At 43.3% G+C, this 18,628-nt stretch overlaps 1 protein-coding gene across 2 annotated transcripts in view; it reads left to right on the top strand.

Annotated features, from left to right (window-relative positions):
* The window catches only part of KIF16B (kinesin family member 16B), a 1,655,522-nt gene that overhangs the window by 1,156,984 nt on the left and 479,910 nt on the right, over positions 1 to 18,628 (top strand). For both annotated transcript variants that reach the window (XM_078649578.1, XM_078649577.1), the window contains exon 22: positions 9,991 to 10,041. In XM_078649578.1, the coding sequence (XP_078505704.1) occupies positions 9,991 to 10,041 (51 nt within the window). The remainder of the gene's footprint in view (positions 1 to 9,990; positions 10,042 to 18,628) is intronic.

Below are 18,628 nucleotides of genomic sequence, written 5' to 3'. Positions count from 1 at the left end.
TGGAGCCAGGAAAATATCCGAGGGAACAGTCGCAAGTTGAAGATGAAATGCTAAATGTTGGTGAAGTAGACACCTCAAGGTAAATAATTACTAGAATACTCAACAAGCGATAAACCAAACATTTCATACATGTTATTCCATGCTCTACAAGAATGACACAGAAGATCACGAGTCTGATGAGGGTTATCTTATCACCTCTTACAAAAGAACAAATAGTCATTCGAGATCCTGCTATATGTAGACACGTTTGCACCTAAATTATAGGACTTGTATAGAACAGCATATGGAAAGGGCTCCTTACCATGCACCACAAAAGAACCTTTAATAACGTCCCTCCTCAAACTAGGAATAAAAGAAGGGAAAATGGGATCATTTAGACCCCTCTCACTACATGTAGGTTGTAAAACGCTTAATAAGGCTAGAGCAAATAAATTATTACAATTATACCCTAGTTCAATTTATGTAGAACAGAATGAATTTTTGCCAGGTTGTAATACTTTCCCAAATATATGAAGGTTATATTTGATAGAGACTTCTGGCTACCGATTCCTTATCTTAGAAGTATCCCCAGGCGTCAGACTGGATCAGGAAATTTTTCGTATGCAGTACCCCTGCATGGTGGTAGGTAGCGTCGTTCGGCTCTGCATGACATCGTTTGTGTAGTCCGCGCCGGGAGTGACATCCGCGGTGCCTATATAGGGGCCACCCAGGAGCGATAACATCAGTTCTTTTCTTTCTGCGTCAGCCAGCTCAGATCTGGGAAGTGCTACCCATTAATCATTATTTTACTAGGTTTTTTCAGAATTTTTTTAAAGTCTTTTTGAGATCGTACCTCCTGGTGTGGCAAAAATGTCATCTAAGATGGGCGGCTTCAAGCCTTGTGGCGCCTGTCACCTACAAACATCGATGATGGACCTGTACGTTGCTTGCCTCTGGTGTCTCGAGTGGGAACACGACCCTAAGGACTGCCCCGATTGCCACGGCATACACCAGAAGGCATTAAGGGAATTCTGGCAGCTTGATGTGCAACCCCGCGATTATCGAGGTCCCAGTACAGAGGGAGATTGGGGAGTAGTCACGGAGCCCGAGGTAGTTGTTGCTCTCCAAGTCATCAAGCCATTTGGGTAGGTCCAATTCCTACAAAAAGAAATTGAAGCATGACGGTAGCTCTGGCCCTGGCTCCAGTCGGGCCCCAGGGTTCCACAGATAGACCAGGACTGGGGCCGGTCGTTCCATCCTGACCTTCACCGGTGCCGGTCCCAAAGCCAACAGTCCTGCTCTGGTGGCACCATCCTCATCCACATCCACATCCCCAACTCCGACACAGAGCCAGACTCTGACGCTGACGCCAACTGGAACCATGCCTACCAGACCAGAGCCTGAGCTCTATTCTCATGGGCTGTTACTCATGGAGGATTGGGAGGGGTCAGTAGACCCCCAGGTACACTAGCTTTATGAGGAAGGAACTATGGGCTGGTGTGAGGATCTGGGTGAGTGTCTAGTCCACACTTGGTGGAATGGACACTTCTTCAGATACTGGCATGCTTTCTCCCCCTTCTGTGGCTACGGAGGAGGGAGTGGTTCAGAGGGTGCCTGAGGTCCTTGAACTTAGTCTACCCTCAATGGCAATCAAGATGAATGTCGACAGAGGAGCTGCAACCGGCAGTGTCCCTCTCAGAATCTTCACTCCCATTCAACGTAGCCCTCACGGACGTCCTACTTGGGACCTGGTCCAAGCCCAACATAGGGGCTCCCGTAAATAGGACGATTGGCTGCTCCCACAGCCCACTCCAGGGGACTCAAACCTCTTCACCCAACACCCTACCCCGTAAAGCTTCATGACCCAAGCCTGAACGTCCAATGTAAACCTTAGCGCACTGACTACCGCACCAAGAGGCTGGATAATTTGTGGAAGATGTTTTCTTCCGCCAGCCTGGCACTACGGTCTATGATCACTGCATGCCTTTTTGGCCACTATTCCCATGCCCTGTGTGATACAGTTGCGCAAGTGTCTGGAGGAGGCCCAGCGCGTGCTCTCCCTGGTTGTTGCCAATGAGAGGGATGCAGCTAAGTTAACCATTTGCTATGGATTAGACACCACCAACTCACTAGGCAGAGCAGTTTCATCGACATGGCCCTGCAACACCACGCCTAGTTGAGGACTACTGGGTTTTCTGGAAATGTCCAGTCCTCATTCATGGACATGCCCTTTGATGGCTCCTGTCTCTTCGGAGACAAGGCGGATTTGGAGGGGCTAAGGCCAGGTCCTTGCGCCTTTCTATGGCCCCTTGCCACCCTCAATCCACCTTTCCCTACAGCGGTGGCCACGGAAGAGGCCTACAGCTGCGTCCTTACCCACCCAGCCACCACAAAGGGCAAGCTTTCCAGCCTCTGCATGGTCATGGACGCGGTTCCTACAGACTTCATGGGTCATGTGACAAGCTGTCAGGTCAGTCTGCTCCAACCTTCCCAGCCACCACAGTCTCCAAACCCGGCTAGTCTGCCCATTTACCATCATGGCCACCCAGAGGGCAGCAGGATTCGAAATCAGCTGCCCTACTTGTGGTGCATAACATTGGACAGGTGGGTTTGCAGATTCTTCAATGGGGCTAGTCCCTCCCCTTCGAGACCACCCCTCCCTCCATGCCTCCTTACGTCAGGCTGATAAAGGACCACCTTTCTCTTCTCCGCGAGGAAGTGATGGCTCTTTTGGTCATAGGAGCCATAGAGAGAGTGCTGATGCCAGAAGTTTGTTGTGGTTGCTATTCTTGCTACTTCCGGTGCCCAAGAAGGATGGAGGCCATTGTCATATCTTCGACCGGTGCGCTCTCAAGTTCTTCCTCGAGAAGGAGAAATTTAAGATGATCACTCTTGCGCAGGTCCTGTATGCCTTGGATCTGGAAGACTGGATGGTAGTGTTGGACTTGCAGGATTTCTGTTTCCACCTTCATGTCCTGCCTGCCCACAGGCATTACTGGCTCCCTTTTTACCTCACCAGCACCTCGGATTCTCACCAATATGATGGTCGTGGTTGCAGCTCATCTGCGGAGAGCAGGGGGCCATTCTTCCCCTATCTCGATTATTGGCTGTTGAAGGTGTCTTCTCCCCAGGCTGTCAACTCCCACCTCCAGAATATGGCAGACTTCCTGTATTCGCTGGGGTTTACTGTCAACATGCCGAAGTCACACCAACTCCCTCTCAGACTCTCCCTTTCATTGGAGCTGTTATGAATACAGTGCAGTTTCTGACTGATCCCCCAGAACGGCGAGTTCAGGGTATTCAGGCTATGATACGGATGTTTCAACCTCTACCCTGTATTTCGGTGAGACAGACTCTGAAGCTGATGGGCTTCATGGTCTCCTGCATTCTGCTGGTGATAAATGCCCAGTACAGTGAGATCTGAAGTTCCAGTTGACGCAGCATCAGGGTAATCTCTCCGACATGGTCCAGATCTCGGAGGGACCTGCGAAAGATCTGCAGTGGTGATTTACAAGCCATGATTAGGTCAGTGGAAGACCCTTCCCCCCAACTCCATCTCAAATTAGTGACAGATGCGCCACTTCTGGGATGGTGCAGCCATCTGGGAGAGGTGGATAGCAGACTACTCTGGTCTTCGGCGGAATCCAGACTCCACATCAACCTGTTGGAGCTCCGAGCAATCCAATTGGCATTAAAGACCTTTCTACCCTGCATCCACAGAAGGCTAGTGCAGGTGTTCATGGACAACACCACTGCCATGTGCTACTGCAACAAATAGGGTGGATGGGGTTGTGGACCCTTTGTCAAGATGCCCTGCGTCTCTGGACATGGCTGGAACAGCAGGGCACATCCCTGTTGATTCAAAACCTGGTGTGTTTTGTGAACGCCAGAGCAGGTGAACTTGGTGTCTCCATTTGGAGGTGAGAACGCTCAATGCCAGCAGTTCTGCGCACTGGAGTTTCCAAGGCAGCTTTCGCTTGGAGACGCTTTGCGTCTTGAGTGGAGCTTAGGCGTCCTGTATGCCTTTCTGCCCATACCATTCTTGGCCAGAGTTCTCAAGAAGATCAGGAACGACCCGGCCCAAGTCATCCTTGTGGCTCCGTATTGGGCAGGGAGAGTGGGGTATCCTGAGCTGGTGAAATGGCAATCAGTCCTCCGATCAGGGCTGCCTCTTCGGGAGGATCTTCTGACACAGCTGCAGGGGAAGGTTCTCCACCCAAACATGTCAATGCTCTGCCGTCTAGTGCGGAGATTGAGCGCGACAGTTGAAAACTTACGACCTTCATCCCAAAGACTGTAATGTTTTCTTGGCAGCCAGGCGTCCCTCTACCTAGATGGTTTATGCCTGCAGTTGGGCAAAAATTGTGGCATGGTTTTCAGACAGACAAACTGATCCCCTTTCTGCCCCTCTTTCTTAGGTTCTTCTGTTCATGCTTTCTCTTGCCCTGCAGGGTTCTGCTCTGGGCACAGTTAAGGGATATATTTCATGCAATCTCTGCTTTTCTTCGGTTGCCTGACCAACCTTCCCTTTTCAATCCACTATTGTATTTTGAAAGGTTTGCAGCATATGTTTCCCCACTCTCCTTTCATTATGCCTCAGTGGGACTTTAATCTGGTCCTGACGTTCCTGATATGCACTCAGTTTGAGCTCTTCTAAAACTGTCTTCTCAGGCTCCTTGCTTATAAGACGTCCATCCTGGCAGTAATAACATCTGCCTGGAGGGTTAGTGGGCTTCAGGCCTCGTCATCCAAGTCTCTGTATCTTAACAGACAAAGTGGTGCTTCATACAAGAGCTTCCGAAAGTGGTCACTCCATTTCATTTAGGCCAAACCATCATTCTGCATACTTTTTAAACTCCGCCTCATCCTTCCAAGGAAGATGAACCATATAGGAAAGTGCCTCTTTCGGACATGGTTAACCCCCACTTTTTGCTTTGAAAATGATTCAACTGGAAGTGCACAGGGTCCCTGCCAACCAGGTCCTCTGTACCTTTAGTTTCCACAATGGGCACCCCTTTCGCTCTCCTATTAATCCTTCGTAAAAGGTACCCCTGGTACCAAGGGCCTTGTGGTTAAAGTCCCTAACTACTGCAGCAATAATTGTGCCACCCTAAGGGATCCTCACCAAGCACATGCACACTGCCACTGCAGATTGCGTGTCTTCGTGCGGACAAAACTGAAGAGTCAACATGGCACACATCCCTGTGTTTGACGACTTGAAACAGATGATAGAATGCACACTGTAATTTCCTGAGTCAACTGCTTTTAAATAATGCTCAAAGGCAAAAGTATAGGCGTGTTGTCTTGTCATTGTGCTCTGTCCCAAAGGCCCAGAGATAAACTTTAAAACTATCTGCCCACAGACACTGCACGAGATATAGGTAAGGCACTGCTGTAGCAGGGTCTTACTAACCACTTTTAGAATTGACTCACTTTACTTTACTGGTCACGGATATATCACTTCTGGGATGGGGAGGCCATCTGGAAGAGATTGAGATGAGAGGAATCTGGTCTCTAGCAGAACCCAACCTGCTATCCGCTTTTGCTGAAGGCCTTCCTACCATCTATAGGAGGGAGGATGGAACAGGTTCTCACGGACAACACTACAGCCACGTGATACTGCAACAAGCAGGGCAGAGTGGGGTCTTGAGATCTGTACCAGGAGGATTTGCTCCTTTGGAAGTGGCTGACTCGCCATGGCATTTCTCTGATCATGAAAAACTCAGCGGGATCTTTAAAAGCTAGGGCAGACAAACTCAGTTGCTGATGCCTTATGGATCATGAATGACACCTGCTCCCGGAGGTGGTGTAAGGCGTTTTCCAGCAATTGGGTGAATCCTGTCTTCAGCTCTTCACCAAAGCAGAGAAGGCACAATGTCAGCATTTTTGAGCGGTAGAGCTTCCAAGAAAACTTTCTCTCGGAGACACATTCTGCTTGAAGTGTGATTCAGAACTCTTACATGACTTTGCCTCTACCCCTCTTGGCTCGATTTCTGAAGAAGATTAAGATCTACCCGGCCCAAGTCTTCCTGGTGGCTGCAGGTAAGGCCACTAGGGTGTGGTAGTTAGACCTCCTGGGCATAAGAAAATGCCCTCCAATGAAGCTACCACTTCGAGATGATCTGATCTAATGTCGCAGAAATAGGGCAGGGTACTGCTCCCAGGCTTTTCCATTTTTAACCCTCATGCATGGAGATTGAGCAGTGACAGCTAGTGATCTCTGATATTCATTCTAAAGATGTTGATGAGATTCTGGCAGCCAGGAGTCCATTTACAAATCTGGTGTACGCTCGGTGCTGGGTCAAAGTTTGTGCCTTGGTGCGGCACTTGTTGAATTGACGCTCGCAAGCTAAGCTGTCTGAAGTGTTGTTGTTTGTTTTGTTATTGGTTTTTTGTTGACCCAGCAAAGACTTGCACTGGGCACTGTTATAGGCTGTTTGTCAGCCATTTTGACATTTTTGAGCTTGCCAAATTGGATTTCTTTGTTTGAATAAGCTGGTTGGATGAGATTTCATAAGTTTAACAACACATTTCCAACAAAGCCACTTGTGATGCCACAGTGTGCTTGAATTTGATTCTCACTTTTCGGATGTGTACCCCCATTTAAGCCAATGCACATCTGGTGGATAATCTATCTACCTGCAGTTTCCTCACCGACCCTCTGGCCTCCCAGTTTGATGGATATGTTATAGGGAAAGTTAAAAAGACACATGATATTTTGGTGCTGCACTACTCTGTTTATGTCAGTTCGTCCACTAGCCTAGAAAGCTTAAAAGAAAGGATGGAAACAGACGTTCTTGTCTGAGGGTTGGTGCTATGTGGCTTCAGTAATGTCATCTGAAGCGCCTCCGGGTGTGGATACGAATCGAGCACACCTTCCTGGAGACATGAAAGCTTTGAAGTTTCCAGATCTAGCCTCACTCTTGGGATTATTCCACATGTGCAGAATCTACAAATAGACAGAGTATCCTCCAGAAAGATCGTTACGGCAGGTGAGTAACTTTTACTTCTTAGATTCCTGCCGAAGATAGTAATTCCTTACAACATCGAGTAGGCTATTCCTGTTCTGACTTTCTTTGCCCCATCTCGCCCTTCAAAAGAGGAGAGACTGCGAGCTTATTAACAAAGGTATACTTACACTTTTGGTGTAATTTTACAGTTTTTTGCTATTCACAAACTACAAGTGTAGTTTTACGTGTAATGTTTTTATGACTGCAGAAACTGTCTATTCTTTTTATGTGTGGTTTTCTCCACAGTCGTAAATGGACTACACATAAAACTACACTTGTAGTTTGTGAATAGCAAAACAAATAGTTTCCCCTTTTGAACAAGACCTTCTATAGTTTGGACCCCAAGAGAGCCTCAGTTTCTACATAGATCGTACCTTGGACCATCGAGTGTACTATCAACTCTGTGGGCTTCTCAGGAGAGGGAAGCAGGGCAAGGCAGTGTAGAAAAGAGCCTGGAGCAGATTTTTATGTAGAAGACATACACCCTGAGATGGTTAAGAAGCAACCTCCTGAAGGATTTTTTATTTTTTTTGTAGAGTTTTATATAGCGCGAACTAGAACCGAACCGAATCAGTTATCAGAGCGCTTTACATAGCACCAGTTACGTTACATGAGGACACACTTTCATTTTAGGCACGGGGATATTAAGTGATTTGCCCAGAATCACAGGGGTTTTTTTGGCGTCGTTACCGAGACTCGAACCCAGATCCCCAGGTCCGAGGTTGAGCGCCCTAGCCGTTAGGCCAACCCCTCTCCCCTGGATTGAGGGCTCATCCCACTAGAGCCAAGGCTGCTAGTATTGTGCTGTTGCTTGTCCTAGATATCTGTGAGGCTGCTACTTGAACATCAGTGCACACATTCATAAAGCACTATTGCCTTGCCAGTCAGGTGTGTTGGGATTGACATTTGCCCAATCCATCGTGTAGGCCTTATGGGCTGAACCATTCCACAGACGTGTAGAGGTACTGCTTTGGCATCTATTCATATGGTAAGGAACCTACAGTTTGAATTATCTATCAGATTGTGGGCATGAATCACGTACCTCAGAAGCACATATAAGACATAGCCCTCTCATCAGGGAATTCTGTCCCTACTCAATCCATTTGGCCCACACTTGATACGTATATGACTGTCAACTAACAGCCTCTCGTTTCACTCTGCTTGTACCTTGAACTCAAGCTGGTTCATTCATTCCCTTCATATCTGCTCCCCGCCCCACATTGCATACCCCACTACTCTCTTGCATTCCCCCCTTTTTCTGATCTGTTTCACTGATTTTCATTGGTTTTACCCACTAGGAACCTCACCGACACCAATATTTGACAGGACTCCATCTCCTGACACCCAGTATCACTCTCCTGTTCGTGCACCTACTATTTGAAAGGTGTCATTGTTACCCTTACTGTTGTGTACTGTTGCATGTTACCTCCCAAGATATGTACTTATGATTAGTTTCATTCTCTCCACCATATGTACAAGGCTATGGAGGGTCTCAACGGATACTATTCCGTATTCTATTGGGCCTAACATTTGTATGCAAGTATTTTAAGCTATTTATTTCACATTGTCATTAAGAAAATAATACAGTATTTGTATCATAAAAAAGAATTATCCATCAGAATAACTTACCCTTGGTAACCCTCTTGCTTGTGGATGCTTTAACCACAGATCCCTCACTAACCCTTCCATTTTTTTGGAGTGGGCTCTTTTCCCAACTACAAAGGTCCCAAACTAGAGATCTACACCATGGTCAAGCCAATTTGCTGACAGGATTTGCTTCTGATAGCACAGACTAGCCTTAGAAAGCAACTGATGTCAGAGCATCTGGGTGCGGGCCACTCATCACTTCTGGAGTGGAACAACTTTATTGCGGAGGCATACAATGCCACCTACCCGCACACATTAATACTGCTTTTGAGTTTCCCCATCCAGTCTGAAACTTGGGAGGATTTTTCTAAGGTGAAGAATCTGCGGTTTGTAGAGAATATCCACCAGAAAGAGCGTCACTGAAGGTAAGTAACTTGTTCTTTCATACTTCACTTTTCTCCTATGATCTTTTAGCATCCAGGATACAGAGCTATTGTCAGACATGTTATACAGGGAGGGAAACACATTTTTAGACCATGCAGTAATTATGGATTTGACTACTGAAATTGTCAAGTGTTTGGATGCTTTGAAAGGAGTCATCACTCCCTTGAATGTTGGAGAAGGTGGTAGAGAAATTGCATATGGTATCTTTACAAATGCAAATCCTCTTCTTACACATTCTAATCAAATCCCTTATTGTCCCTTGTACATATTTATACTCTGGCAATCTAATAATAGTATAATTCACATAAGTTTATGTTTGTATTACTTCCTGATCAGGATTGCTGAAATGCTAATAAATGGCAAAAGGAGGCAACCGAATGGTGTAGTATATGAGGAGCATTCATGCACGTTGGTGTGTTACGATATCACTGCTATGTTGCTGGGGATAATCTTTGAAAGGATTTCATGTACTTTTGGCAGTTGTACATCTGAATATCAAATTGATGATTTAAGGACTGGATTCATCCTTCAGTAAGATTGTTTGTATTTATTGTAAATGTGGTAGGTAGGTTATTCTAGAGCCATCCCTTTGTCCCCGACGTTTGAGGGTTGGTTGCTCTCTCCCTTTTGGGAAACATTTCTATAAAGTGTATGATATTGATTTTATCTCTATTAAATGGTTGAACATTTATAGATAAATATATTTTAAAGAAATTATGGGTCAAGATTGTACGTAGTTGTAGTTTTAATATGCAAACATTTTTATAACCCAGTAGATTTTGGTTGATTATTTAGAAGGTTGAGACCGGTTTAGGTCAGTTTCCTAACTGTTGATCCTTTTCTTCACTTCTTTACAGTTTTTCATCTTTTGTTTGTTTTTCATGTTTTAACTCAGATTCACTTTCAGTTTAACATATTTAAAATAAAATATAGAAACATATTGAGGAGCCTAAATATTTCTTTGTTTCAGGAAAATGAGACCGTGCAGAATGGCATTGTTCAACGCAAGCTAAAGTATGAGGTATGTGATTCTTAAGAGATGGACGTAGAATTCTGAAAATTCGAGTTTGTTCACTAATTAAATGATCATACTTCCTGCCTAATTGAATTGACAAATTCACAGCATAATCTATGCTTCAATAGAAAAGTTAGTGCTATTTATATAGCACTAAAAATCTCCTTTTGGTTCTTCGAAATTGGGTTGAAATTGCATGCTGCTTTGGTGGAGGCGCTTTTTGCAATTCTTGATTTGTAGCAGTATCCCTTTCCTGAGTCTCTCTAAATTCAGTTCAGCATTTTATCATCAGACATCAAATAAATATTCTGACTTTGACATTTATAATGGGGACTTTATTTGCCATCATACTATCAGTTTTGATCAAATTGTAGTTTCCATTAGAATTAGTTGTCTCCCGTAAACTTCCAGAGAGTGAAAAACAAGTTTTACCTCATTGTTTGTGGGCCTTTTATAGAGTTGTGTGTTGTTCTGCGTTGCAACGTCTGGAGACTAGTCACAGATGCATGTATTTAAACTGATTTTGTTTTTCAGTATTAACTTAAAGACTTGTTGTGCAATGCCATTCCTAAAGGCGTATAGCAGTTTTTGCCCCAATTATGCTTGGTCAAAAAAGTGTCAAACCATAGTTACCCTAGTTGAATTATGATACTTTATGAATACATATGGTTTTCCTAGCAGCTGAAACAATGAATGAGGAGAGGTGTGGCTCAGCGGCCAGAGCGGCCGACTCCAGAATGCGGGGTTCACGGTTCAATCCCCGGCGGCAGCTCAGCTCCGAATCATGTAATTTTGGGCAATAGCTCACTTAATCTCCCTGACGGCCCCAAGCACCTTGAAACCTTAAGCGGTGATATGCTTTACAAATAGGAATTTTTATTATTATTATTATTATTATTATTATGATGATGAATACATAAGGTTTTCGTAGCAGCTAAATATCTGTTGCATTTATACTGAAGAGTAGCCTTAAACAGACTGTTGGGTTGCAACAATTTTAAACATCGACAGTCTACAAAATATTTCCACATGCTTCATGGCAATGATTGTTCTTGGGCAACACACTTTTAAATTTTGTTCTCATTACGACATGTTGTTAATCCTCCTTTTGTGTGATTCTGTAGGCTGATTTTGCTAGTTATATGTTTAGTTGAAATACATAAGGTCTTTATAAGTTGTTTTGTTAAAATCATTTGAAAGACAAGTCATCTCTGCATTCGCTCTGTGTGTATCTATTGCTAAAATGTAAACTACGAATAAAAGAGGAAATTGAAGTCTTTCCCGAACTGAAACAGCCTTACATGGTCTTACTTTGTACACCATTGTCAGCACTGACGTTATAATTCTAAATTTTGTTTGAGGGTACATAATGATAATTAACATTATGATTAAAACATCTTGAGATGTCTTCTCCAGGCTTTGGGAATTGTATGTGTGATAATGTTCCCAGATCGTAGCTCTGTTGGTGGTAATAATGAATCATTTGATAGGTTGTAGCATTGTTGTACACCATTGACAGCACCAAGGATACAATTCTGTCTGAAACAGGGAGATGCTGTGGATTTTTCATGACTAAGGCCTGATTCACAAACTACACTTTGCAGTAAGTTTACTACTTTTTGGTATTCACAGACTGCACTTCTGTAGTAACTTACACTTTTGTAGTACGTTCGGCAGTAAACATGCAGTACACATGCAGTACACATGGTCAGCCACTAGTACTGCAACACCCTCTATTGAAAATAATTGAGATCGAGACTTAAAAGAAAACCCCCTCATATTTAATGTTAAATTAAAATAAATAATATTTAAACTATTCAATATGAATTTAAATATGCTGTTATACTGTGAAAGCAAATATACAAAATGTATTTATATTTTTGCATAAAATATTTTTAATATTTATTTCCGATTTAAATATACGTTGTTTTATTTTTCCCTATACTTTGCTGTTGGGAAATATTTGCCATGACTATGGAGTGTCCCTATGTTAAAGTATAGGGCAACATTTTTAAAAACGTTTTTTAACTTAAAAAAAATATTAAATATATTTGTATCTTAAATATTAATGTAAAATCATTTTATATATTTACTTTGAATGTAGAACCTTGTAAAACAAAGGCTAGTGCACTATTAGGATGATTAAACTTTAAAGGAAACATATTAAATACAAATTACTTTAAATTCCTATATTTTTTTTGATAATCAATTTTATTGAAAGTTTTTATCACAACATGCAAATTCATTGGTTGTAGTTTACTAATTACCAGGATAATCATGACTTTACATACAGGTGGCAGAGAAAAAAGCGTTCCATCAGGGCATAACCCGGCAGTCCATACGGTAGATACTGTTGTACACAGAGTAAAACACATATAGGCAGACCATCAGGGTGAAAGCATATTGAACCATTTGCCCCACACTTTACTAAATAGGTCAGGGCATCCCCGGGCTTCGAATAGGGTCTCCTCCTTAAATTCATATTTAAAATAAATTCCCACCTAAAGAATTTTTTTTTTTTACTTGACATGAATAATTATTAAACTATGTCTAGAATAAAAACAATGTGATTATTTTTTTGTAAAATGTATTGTTGCATAATAATTTTAATTCAAAATTGTTTACTAAAATAGTTTAGTTTTAAATAATATATATGTACAGTTTTTTTTAATAGAATTTTATATAGCGCAAACAAAACCCGAATCGGGTATCAGAGCGCTTTATATGAGCACCAGTTTCGTTACAGAAGGACACATTAATTTTTGTTAGGCATGGGGAGATTAAGTGATTTGCCCAGAATCACAGGATGTTGAGCGTCATTGCCAAGACTCAAACCCAGTTCCCCAGCTTCGAGGTCGACCACTCTAGCCCTAAGGCTACATCCTCTCCATTAATTTATTCATATTTCTAGCTAATTAAAATAATTAAATGTAATTTAACATTTCCTATGGAGTTATGTTTTGTTGGTCCCTACCTCTGTTATTTTCAATGGAACAGTGTTGCAGTATCAGTGGCTGCCCATGTTTAGTGCTGAACACACTACAGTAGATTTTTTTTTTTAGGTAACTTACACACTGAGTTTGTGAATATGGAAAGTAGTACATTTACCCAAAAGTGTGAACTTACTCAAAAGTTACCTTTGTAAATCAAGTGTTAAGTGTAGAGATCTGAGTCTTCATTTAAACTGATATTTCGATAGCGGCTCCTTGTATCTTCTGTAATTTGCACATTTGTTTTGTACCTGTCGGTATAAACGATATTTTGATATGTGACTTGGCACTGAGAATAGCTTCTGTGGTGGTGGATTGAAAGTTCTGGTAGGGGGAAGGGCTTCGTGCTTTCCAGAGGTTAGTGGTTTGCACCACATCGCAGACTTGGTTCCCGTTGTTGATTGAAGGTTTTTCTCAATTATTCTACATTGATGTCCTTTTTACATTGAAGTTGCGGTTTAGAGAGAGAGTGAGAGAGAGAGAGGGAGAAAGAGAGAGAGGGAGATCATGACAGGATAGGACATTACGACAGAATAGGACACCACATATCGGTGTCACAGTGAAGTTGTCTTTCCTATGTCTTCCATGAAACATTTTAGTAACACTGCATGTGGGTGCAACCTCAAGCAAGTATGTTGATGTAGTTGACGTTTGCATGAACCACATAGGTAAGCTAGACCCATTAGAGCTGTTCATCTTATATTTGAGTCGGCTATATCTGATGGTTACCAGGAATGTGTGCATGCATTTGCCACTTCAATGGCTTGATTATCATTTGTTTGCATTCTAAATGCTTTTGGAATTCATGGTAGCTAATTTTGTAAATAATTTATAAGAGGGTGTTTGGTATGAAGAGGTAGTGTTCTGTGCTCAGGTTGGGCTTCTTTAAGGGGGTAATGTAATTACAGAAATACCTGAACAGAGAAATACATTTAGAAAAATAAATAACTACAAAGTCAAGTTGTTACAGAAAGACTTCTTTACAGAGAAAGCTGAAAAAACTGTTAGACATTTAAATTCTATTAATTTCATGATTAGTTAAAAGAAGCAATTTAATGAAGAAGTGGACAATGCTAAAACAGGGTTGGGGTAAGGTCTAGTATTGATGTAGACTAGTGATGAAACAAAGTACCTAAAAGTCCTTAAAACTGGCTTTTCTAGGTGTGCTTTCCTCCAACAGCTTCATATCACTGCTGCTGGAACCCGGTATTTTTCTTTTTAATTTCATAGAAAAAAGTTAGATGCTGTACTCAAGGGTCTCTTGCCTCCAGTGCCATTGTGTATGTCAATTCAGCAAAATGCTACGGGTAGCGGTAGTGACATCACATGCACATGATCTACCCTGATGACATCACAGGAAATTATGTCAAATAACCATTGATTTTGGTGACATCGCAGGAAGTCACACCATGTGATTGTGTTGGCATTTCAAGAAGTGATATCACTGAACCTAAAATAAAAACCTGCAATAAGTAATAATGTAAAAAATATACAAATATCTAAAAGTGCCTTTTAGATCACATTGATATACTGTCTAGTCTGCTGTTGTGACATGCCATTGATGTACCTACAAAAAGCCAGCACGGCCATCATAGACAAGGAGCAGATACATTATAGGCCAGATTCAATCTTTTAACCGTAAACATAGCTTCGGGAACCCAGGCACAGCATTGACAGATCAGGCACAATCAGCATTTGGTGACCACAACCATCAGATTCCTACATAATATACCAACAATAATATATTTTGAATAAAAGTTAAAATGCTCAAAAATAAGTAAAACGCCCTGGCGGATGTCTAACTGCAAAGGCAAATCCAAAATATGCTCAGACATAACCTGATATGCACAGTGATGCCTTTTAAGAAAATAATGATTAAAAAAAGGGCGGCCCTGGGCAGAACACAAGTACAGCCCCCCATCACAACAAGTCTATACACAGACTCCAGAGACCCAGTCCTGGGCAATCACGACTCCCCAAATATGCACATATTCATCTCACACATGATTCCCATTTTGTTTGTGCCATTTTTTCACCACAACTACTATTAAATCTGGATACCTATTCTGGGAGGAGAATGTTTAGTTTATTAATGGATTTGTGTGACTAACATAGGTTCAGGCGTTTTTTTTATCCCTGACAGATTTTCAGAATAACAAGTTGGTTGTATTTAGATTATTTCCATGTAAATATATTTTATGTGGCTATCATAAAATTCTGGTATGGATCTGTTATGGGTCCAGAATGCCTGGATCTTGATTGTTTACTGTATTCTAATTGTTAGCCATTATATATGTGTCTCTGAAGCACCTGCACACCCAAATCTCTCTCTCTCTCTCATTTGTGTTCACGTACACACCCCTCCCTTATATGCACATAGCTTGTTGGCATCCATGTTTACTAAACCTCATCTCACATAAGTACATGTTCTGCCATTGTGTTCCTGTAGATCATTCTCTCAAATGTGGGCAGATAGTTACATCTCACATGTGTGCTCCTAGCTCCCTCTCACTTGTCTACTACCCCTTGCAATTCCTCGTATCATCTACATCCAACAAACACTGTTCACCTTTGTGAATATGGCAATCCTTCACCGATATGCACCTTGCCCTCAGCCCTGCATAGTGCTTTTTAAAGTTTCAATAAATATGAGAAAGAATACTACTAAACATGACAATCCATGTACATGTTCCTTTCTCAAATGAATTACATTACTAGGCCTAACGAGTTAAGTTCTTAGACTGAATTAACCCATATATGTAGTTAAAATGAATAACACACTCCAAAAATTAATTATGTTTGTCATGTATTCTCAACAGTCACAGAAGAGGAATAAATTAGTATAGAGAGAGGGACACACTTAAGGAAGAGGGGGGGGAGAGTAAAAAGGTGACAATGACTTGGAGGAAGGGACAATGATGGAAAGGAGATAAAATGGAAAGAGAGAGAGTCAAACAGATGAGAGAGGGATGAAGAATAAGAGACACTGGCTGGAAGAGAGAGGCAAAGGGAGAAGGCTGGAGAGAAATACAGGAGGGAGAGAAACACACAAAGGGCCTGATTTAGAATTTGACAGATGATACTCAGTCATCAGTTTATTGGAGAACATTACCTCTGCCGTCCTGATGGACTACTGTCGACTAAAATTAGAAATGACAGCTGCCCCAGCGGTCATCTCTGTACATTGAAAGGGATCACTGCTGTTCATTGCGTGGAAGAACGATTTGATGCACAGCCTCCGCCAGTTTTGACACCCATCTACCAAACCTTTAAAAATGTTTTGTTTTTCAGCACAAGTTGATTTCTGAAAAAACAAAACATAAACTGTCCTGGCAGCGGCGGACAAGAAAAAAAAGACATTACACCCTAAGTCAAGTCAAGTCAAGTCAGAGGCATTTGTAATGCGCACATATCACATCCAAAGAGTCTCATGGCGCCTGCAGACGGCTCTGACGAGAGGTGGACAGCTTAGTTTGCAAAAAGCCATGTCTTCAGCTTCTTACGAAAGCAGCTGTGTTCTGAAATAATGCGCAGGTTCAAGGGCATTTTATTCCAGAAGGAGGGAGCAAGAAAGGAAAAAGCACGACCCCCATTTCTGGAGGTTTGTATTCTCAGGGGAGTGAGCAACGACTCAGTACTAGATCTGAGTTGCCTTCTGGGTGCGTACCATGTAAGCTTATGGGACCAATATTTTGGCCCAATTCGTACATATGTTTGTGAACCAGACATAGCGTTTTAAACATGATTCGCTTCTTAATAGGGAGCCAATGGAGGCTTCTGAGGCATGGAGCAGAGGGCCATCTTCGGGGAAGGTTTAAAACCAACCGCGCTGCAGTGTTCTGGAGAACCTGTAATCTTTTCAGGTGGTACTCATTTATCGCTAGTAGGAGCGAATTCCCGTAGTCTAGTCTATTTATAATTAGACCCTGCACTAAGGGTTTCCGTGCCTCTGCTGGAATCCACTTGAAAACTTTGTGCAGACTGCGCATAAGTCCAAAACAGGTTCCTACGATGTGGTTAGTTTGGGTCTTCATGGATAGTTTGTTGTCCATGTAGAAACCCAGGTTCCGCACTGATTCCTTAGGGGTTGGACAGTCACCAAGCTGTACTGGCCACCAATCTTGAGCCCAGTGTTCAACGGCCTTGCCGAAAAGCATGATCTCAGTTTTGTTGCCGTTAAGCTGCAGATGGTTGATACCCATCCAATTCTTGACCTCGATCCTGCAATTTTTGAAGCAGAGTTTTGTTTCATCAAGGTCAGGGCCTAGAGTGACTAGAATTTAGGTATCGTCGGCGTAGGATAGGACCTCAAAGCCGAACTCTCTAATCACTCTGGCCAAAGGTGTCATATAGACATTAAACAGCGTAGGGCTCAAAATGGAGCCTTGCGAAATACCCATCTTGACAGGCGTGTATTTGCTATGTTTTTGCCAATTTGGACAGTAGTTGTACGGTCGGATAGATAGCTGGTAAACCATTTTAGGACTTTTCCTCTGACACCAATCTCCCACAGCCATTGGATAAGAATGCGGTGGGAGATGGTGTCAAAAGCCACAGACAAATCAAGCAGGACAAGAATCGTTGATTGATGTTTATCTAGGGCCGGCCTGATATTGTCTGCGACCTCAACCAGTGCTGTCTCCGTGCTATGAGCAGCACGGAAACCCGATTGGGAAGGGTCTAAGAGTTCCTGATTCTCTAGATGGTTCACCAGCTGTTTATTGACAAAGGATTCCAATATCTTTCCGAAATATGGCAACAGAGAGATCTGTCGGTAATTTAAGAGAACATTAGGATCGGCTCAATCAATCAATCAATCAATCATGCCATTTGTATAGCGCACTACTCACCCGGGAGGGTCTCAAGGCGCTTGGGGGGAGGGGTATGCTACTGCTCGAACAGCCAGGTCTTGAGTTGTTTCCTGAAGGCGAGATGGTCCTGTGTCAGCCGAAGGTGGAGGGGGAGGGAGTTCCAAGTCTTGGCAGCCAGGTAAGAGAAGGATCTTCCTCCGGCGGTGGCTCTTCGGATGCGTGGTACGGCTGCGAGGGCGAGGCTGGTGGACCGTAGCTGGCGGGTGGGCGTGTAGAAGGTCAGGCGGTCATTGAGGTACTTGGGGCCCAGGTCGTGGAGAGACTTGTGTGCGTGGGTGAGGAGCCGGAACGTGATCCTCTTGTCGACGGGGAGCCAGTGCAGGTTCCTCAGGTGGCTGGAGATGTGGCTGCGTCGGGGGACATCCAGGATGAGTCGGGCGGAGGCGTTCTTGATGCGCTGGAGTCTTTTCTGTAGCTTGGCTGTGGTTCCGGCGTAGAGGGCGTTTCTGTAGTCCAGTCGGCTGGTGATGAGTGCCTGGGTGACAGTCTTCCTGGTCTCGGTCGGGATCCAGCGGAAGATCTTGCGAAGCATACGCAGGGTGTTGAAGCACGATGAGGAGACGGCGTTGACTTGTCTGGTCATTGAGAGGGAGGGGTCCAGGATGAAGCCCAGGTTGCGTGCGTGGTCGGTTGGCTTGGGTGCGGTGCCCAGGGCTGGGGGCCACCAGGAGTCGTCCCAGGCGGAGGGCGAAGATCCCAGGATGAGGACTTCCGTCTTGTCCGAGTTCAGTT

This window comes from Lissotriton helveticus, chromosome 6, assembly GCF_964261635.1.
Source record: "Lissotriton helveticus chromosome 6, aLisHel1.1, whole genome shotgun sequence".
Taxonomy (NCBI): Eukaryota; Metazoa; Chordata; class Amphibia; order Caudata; family Salamandridae; genus Lissotriton; species Lissotriton helveticus.
Note: the sequence above shows the minus strand (reverse complement) of the source record. Positions and strands in the feature narration are given on the sequence as shown.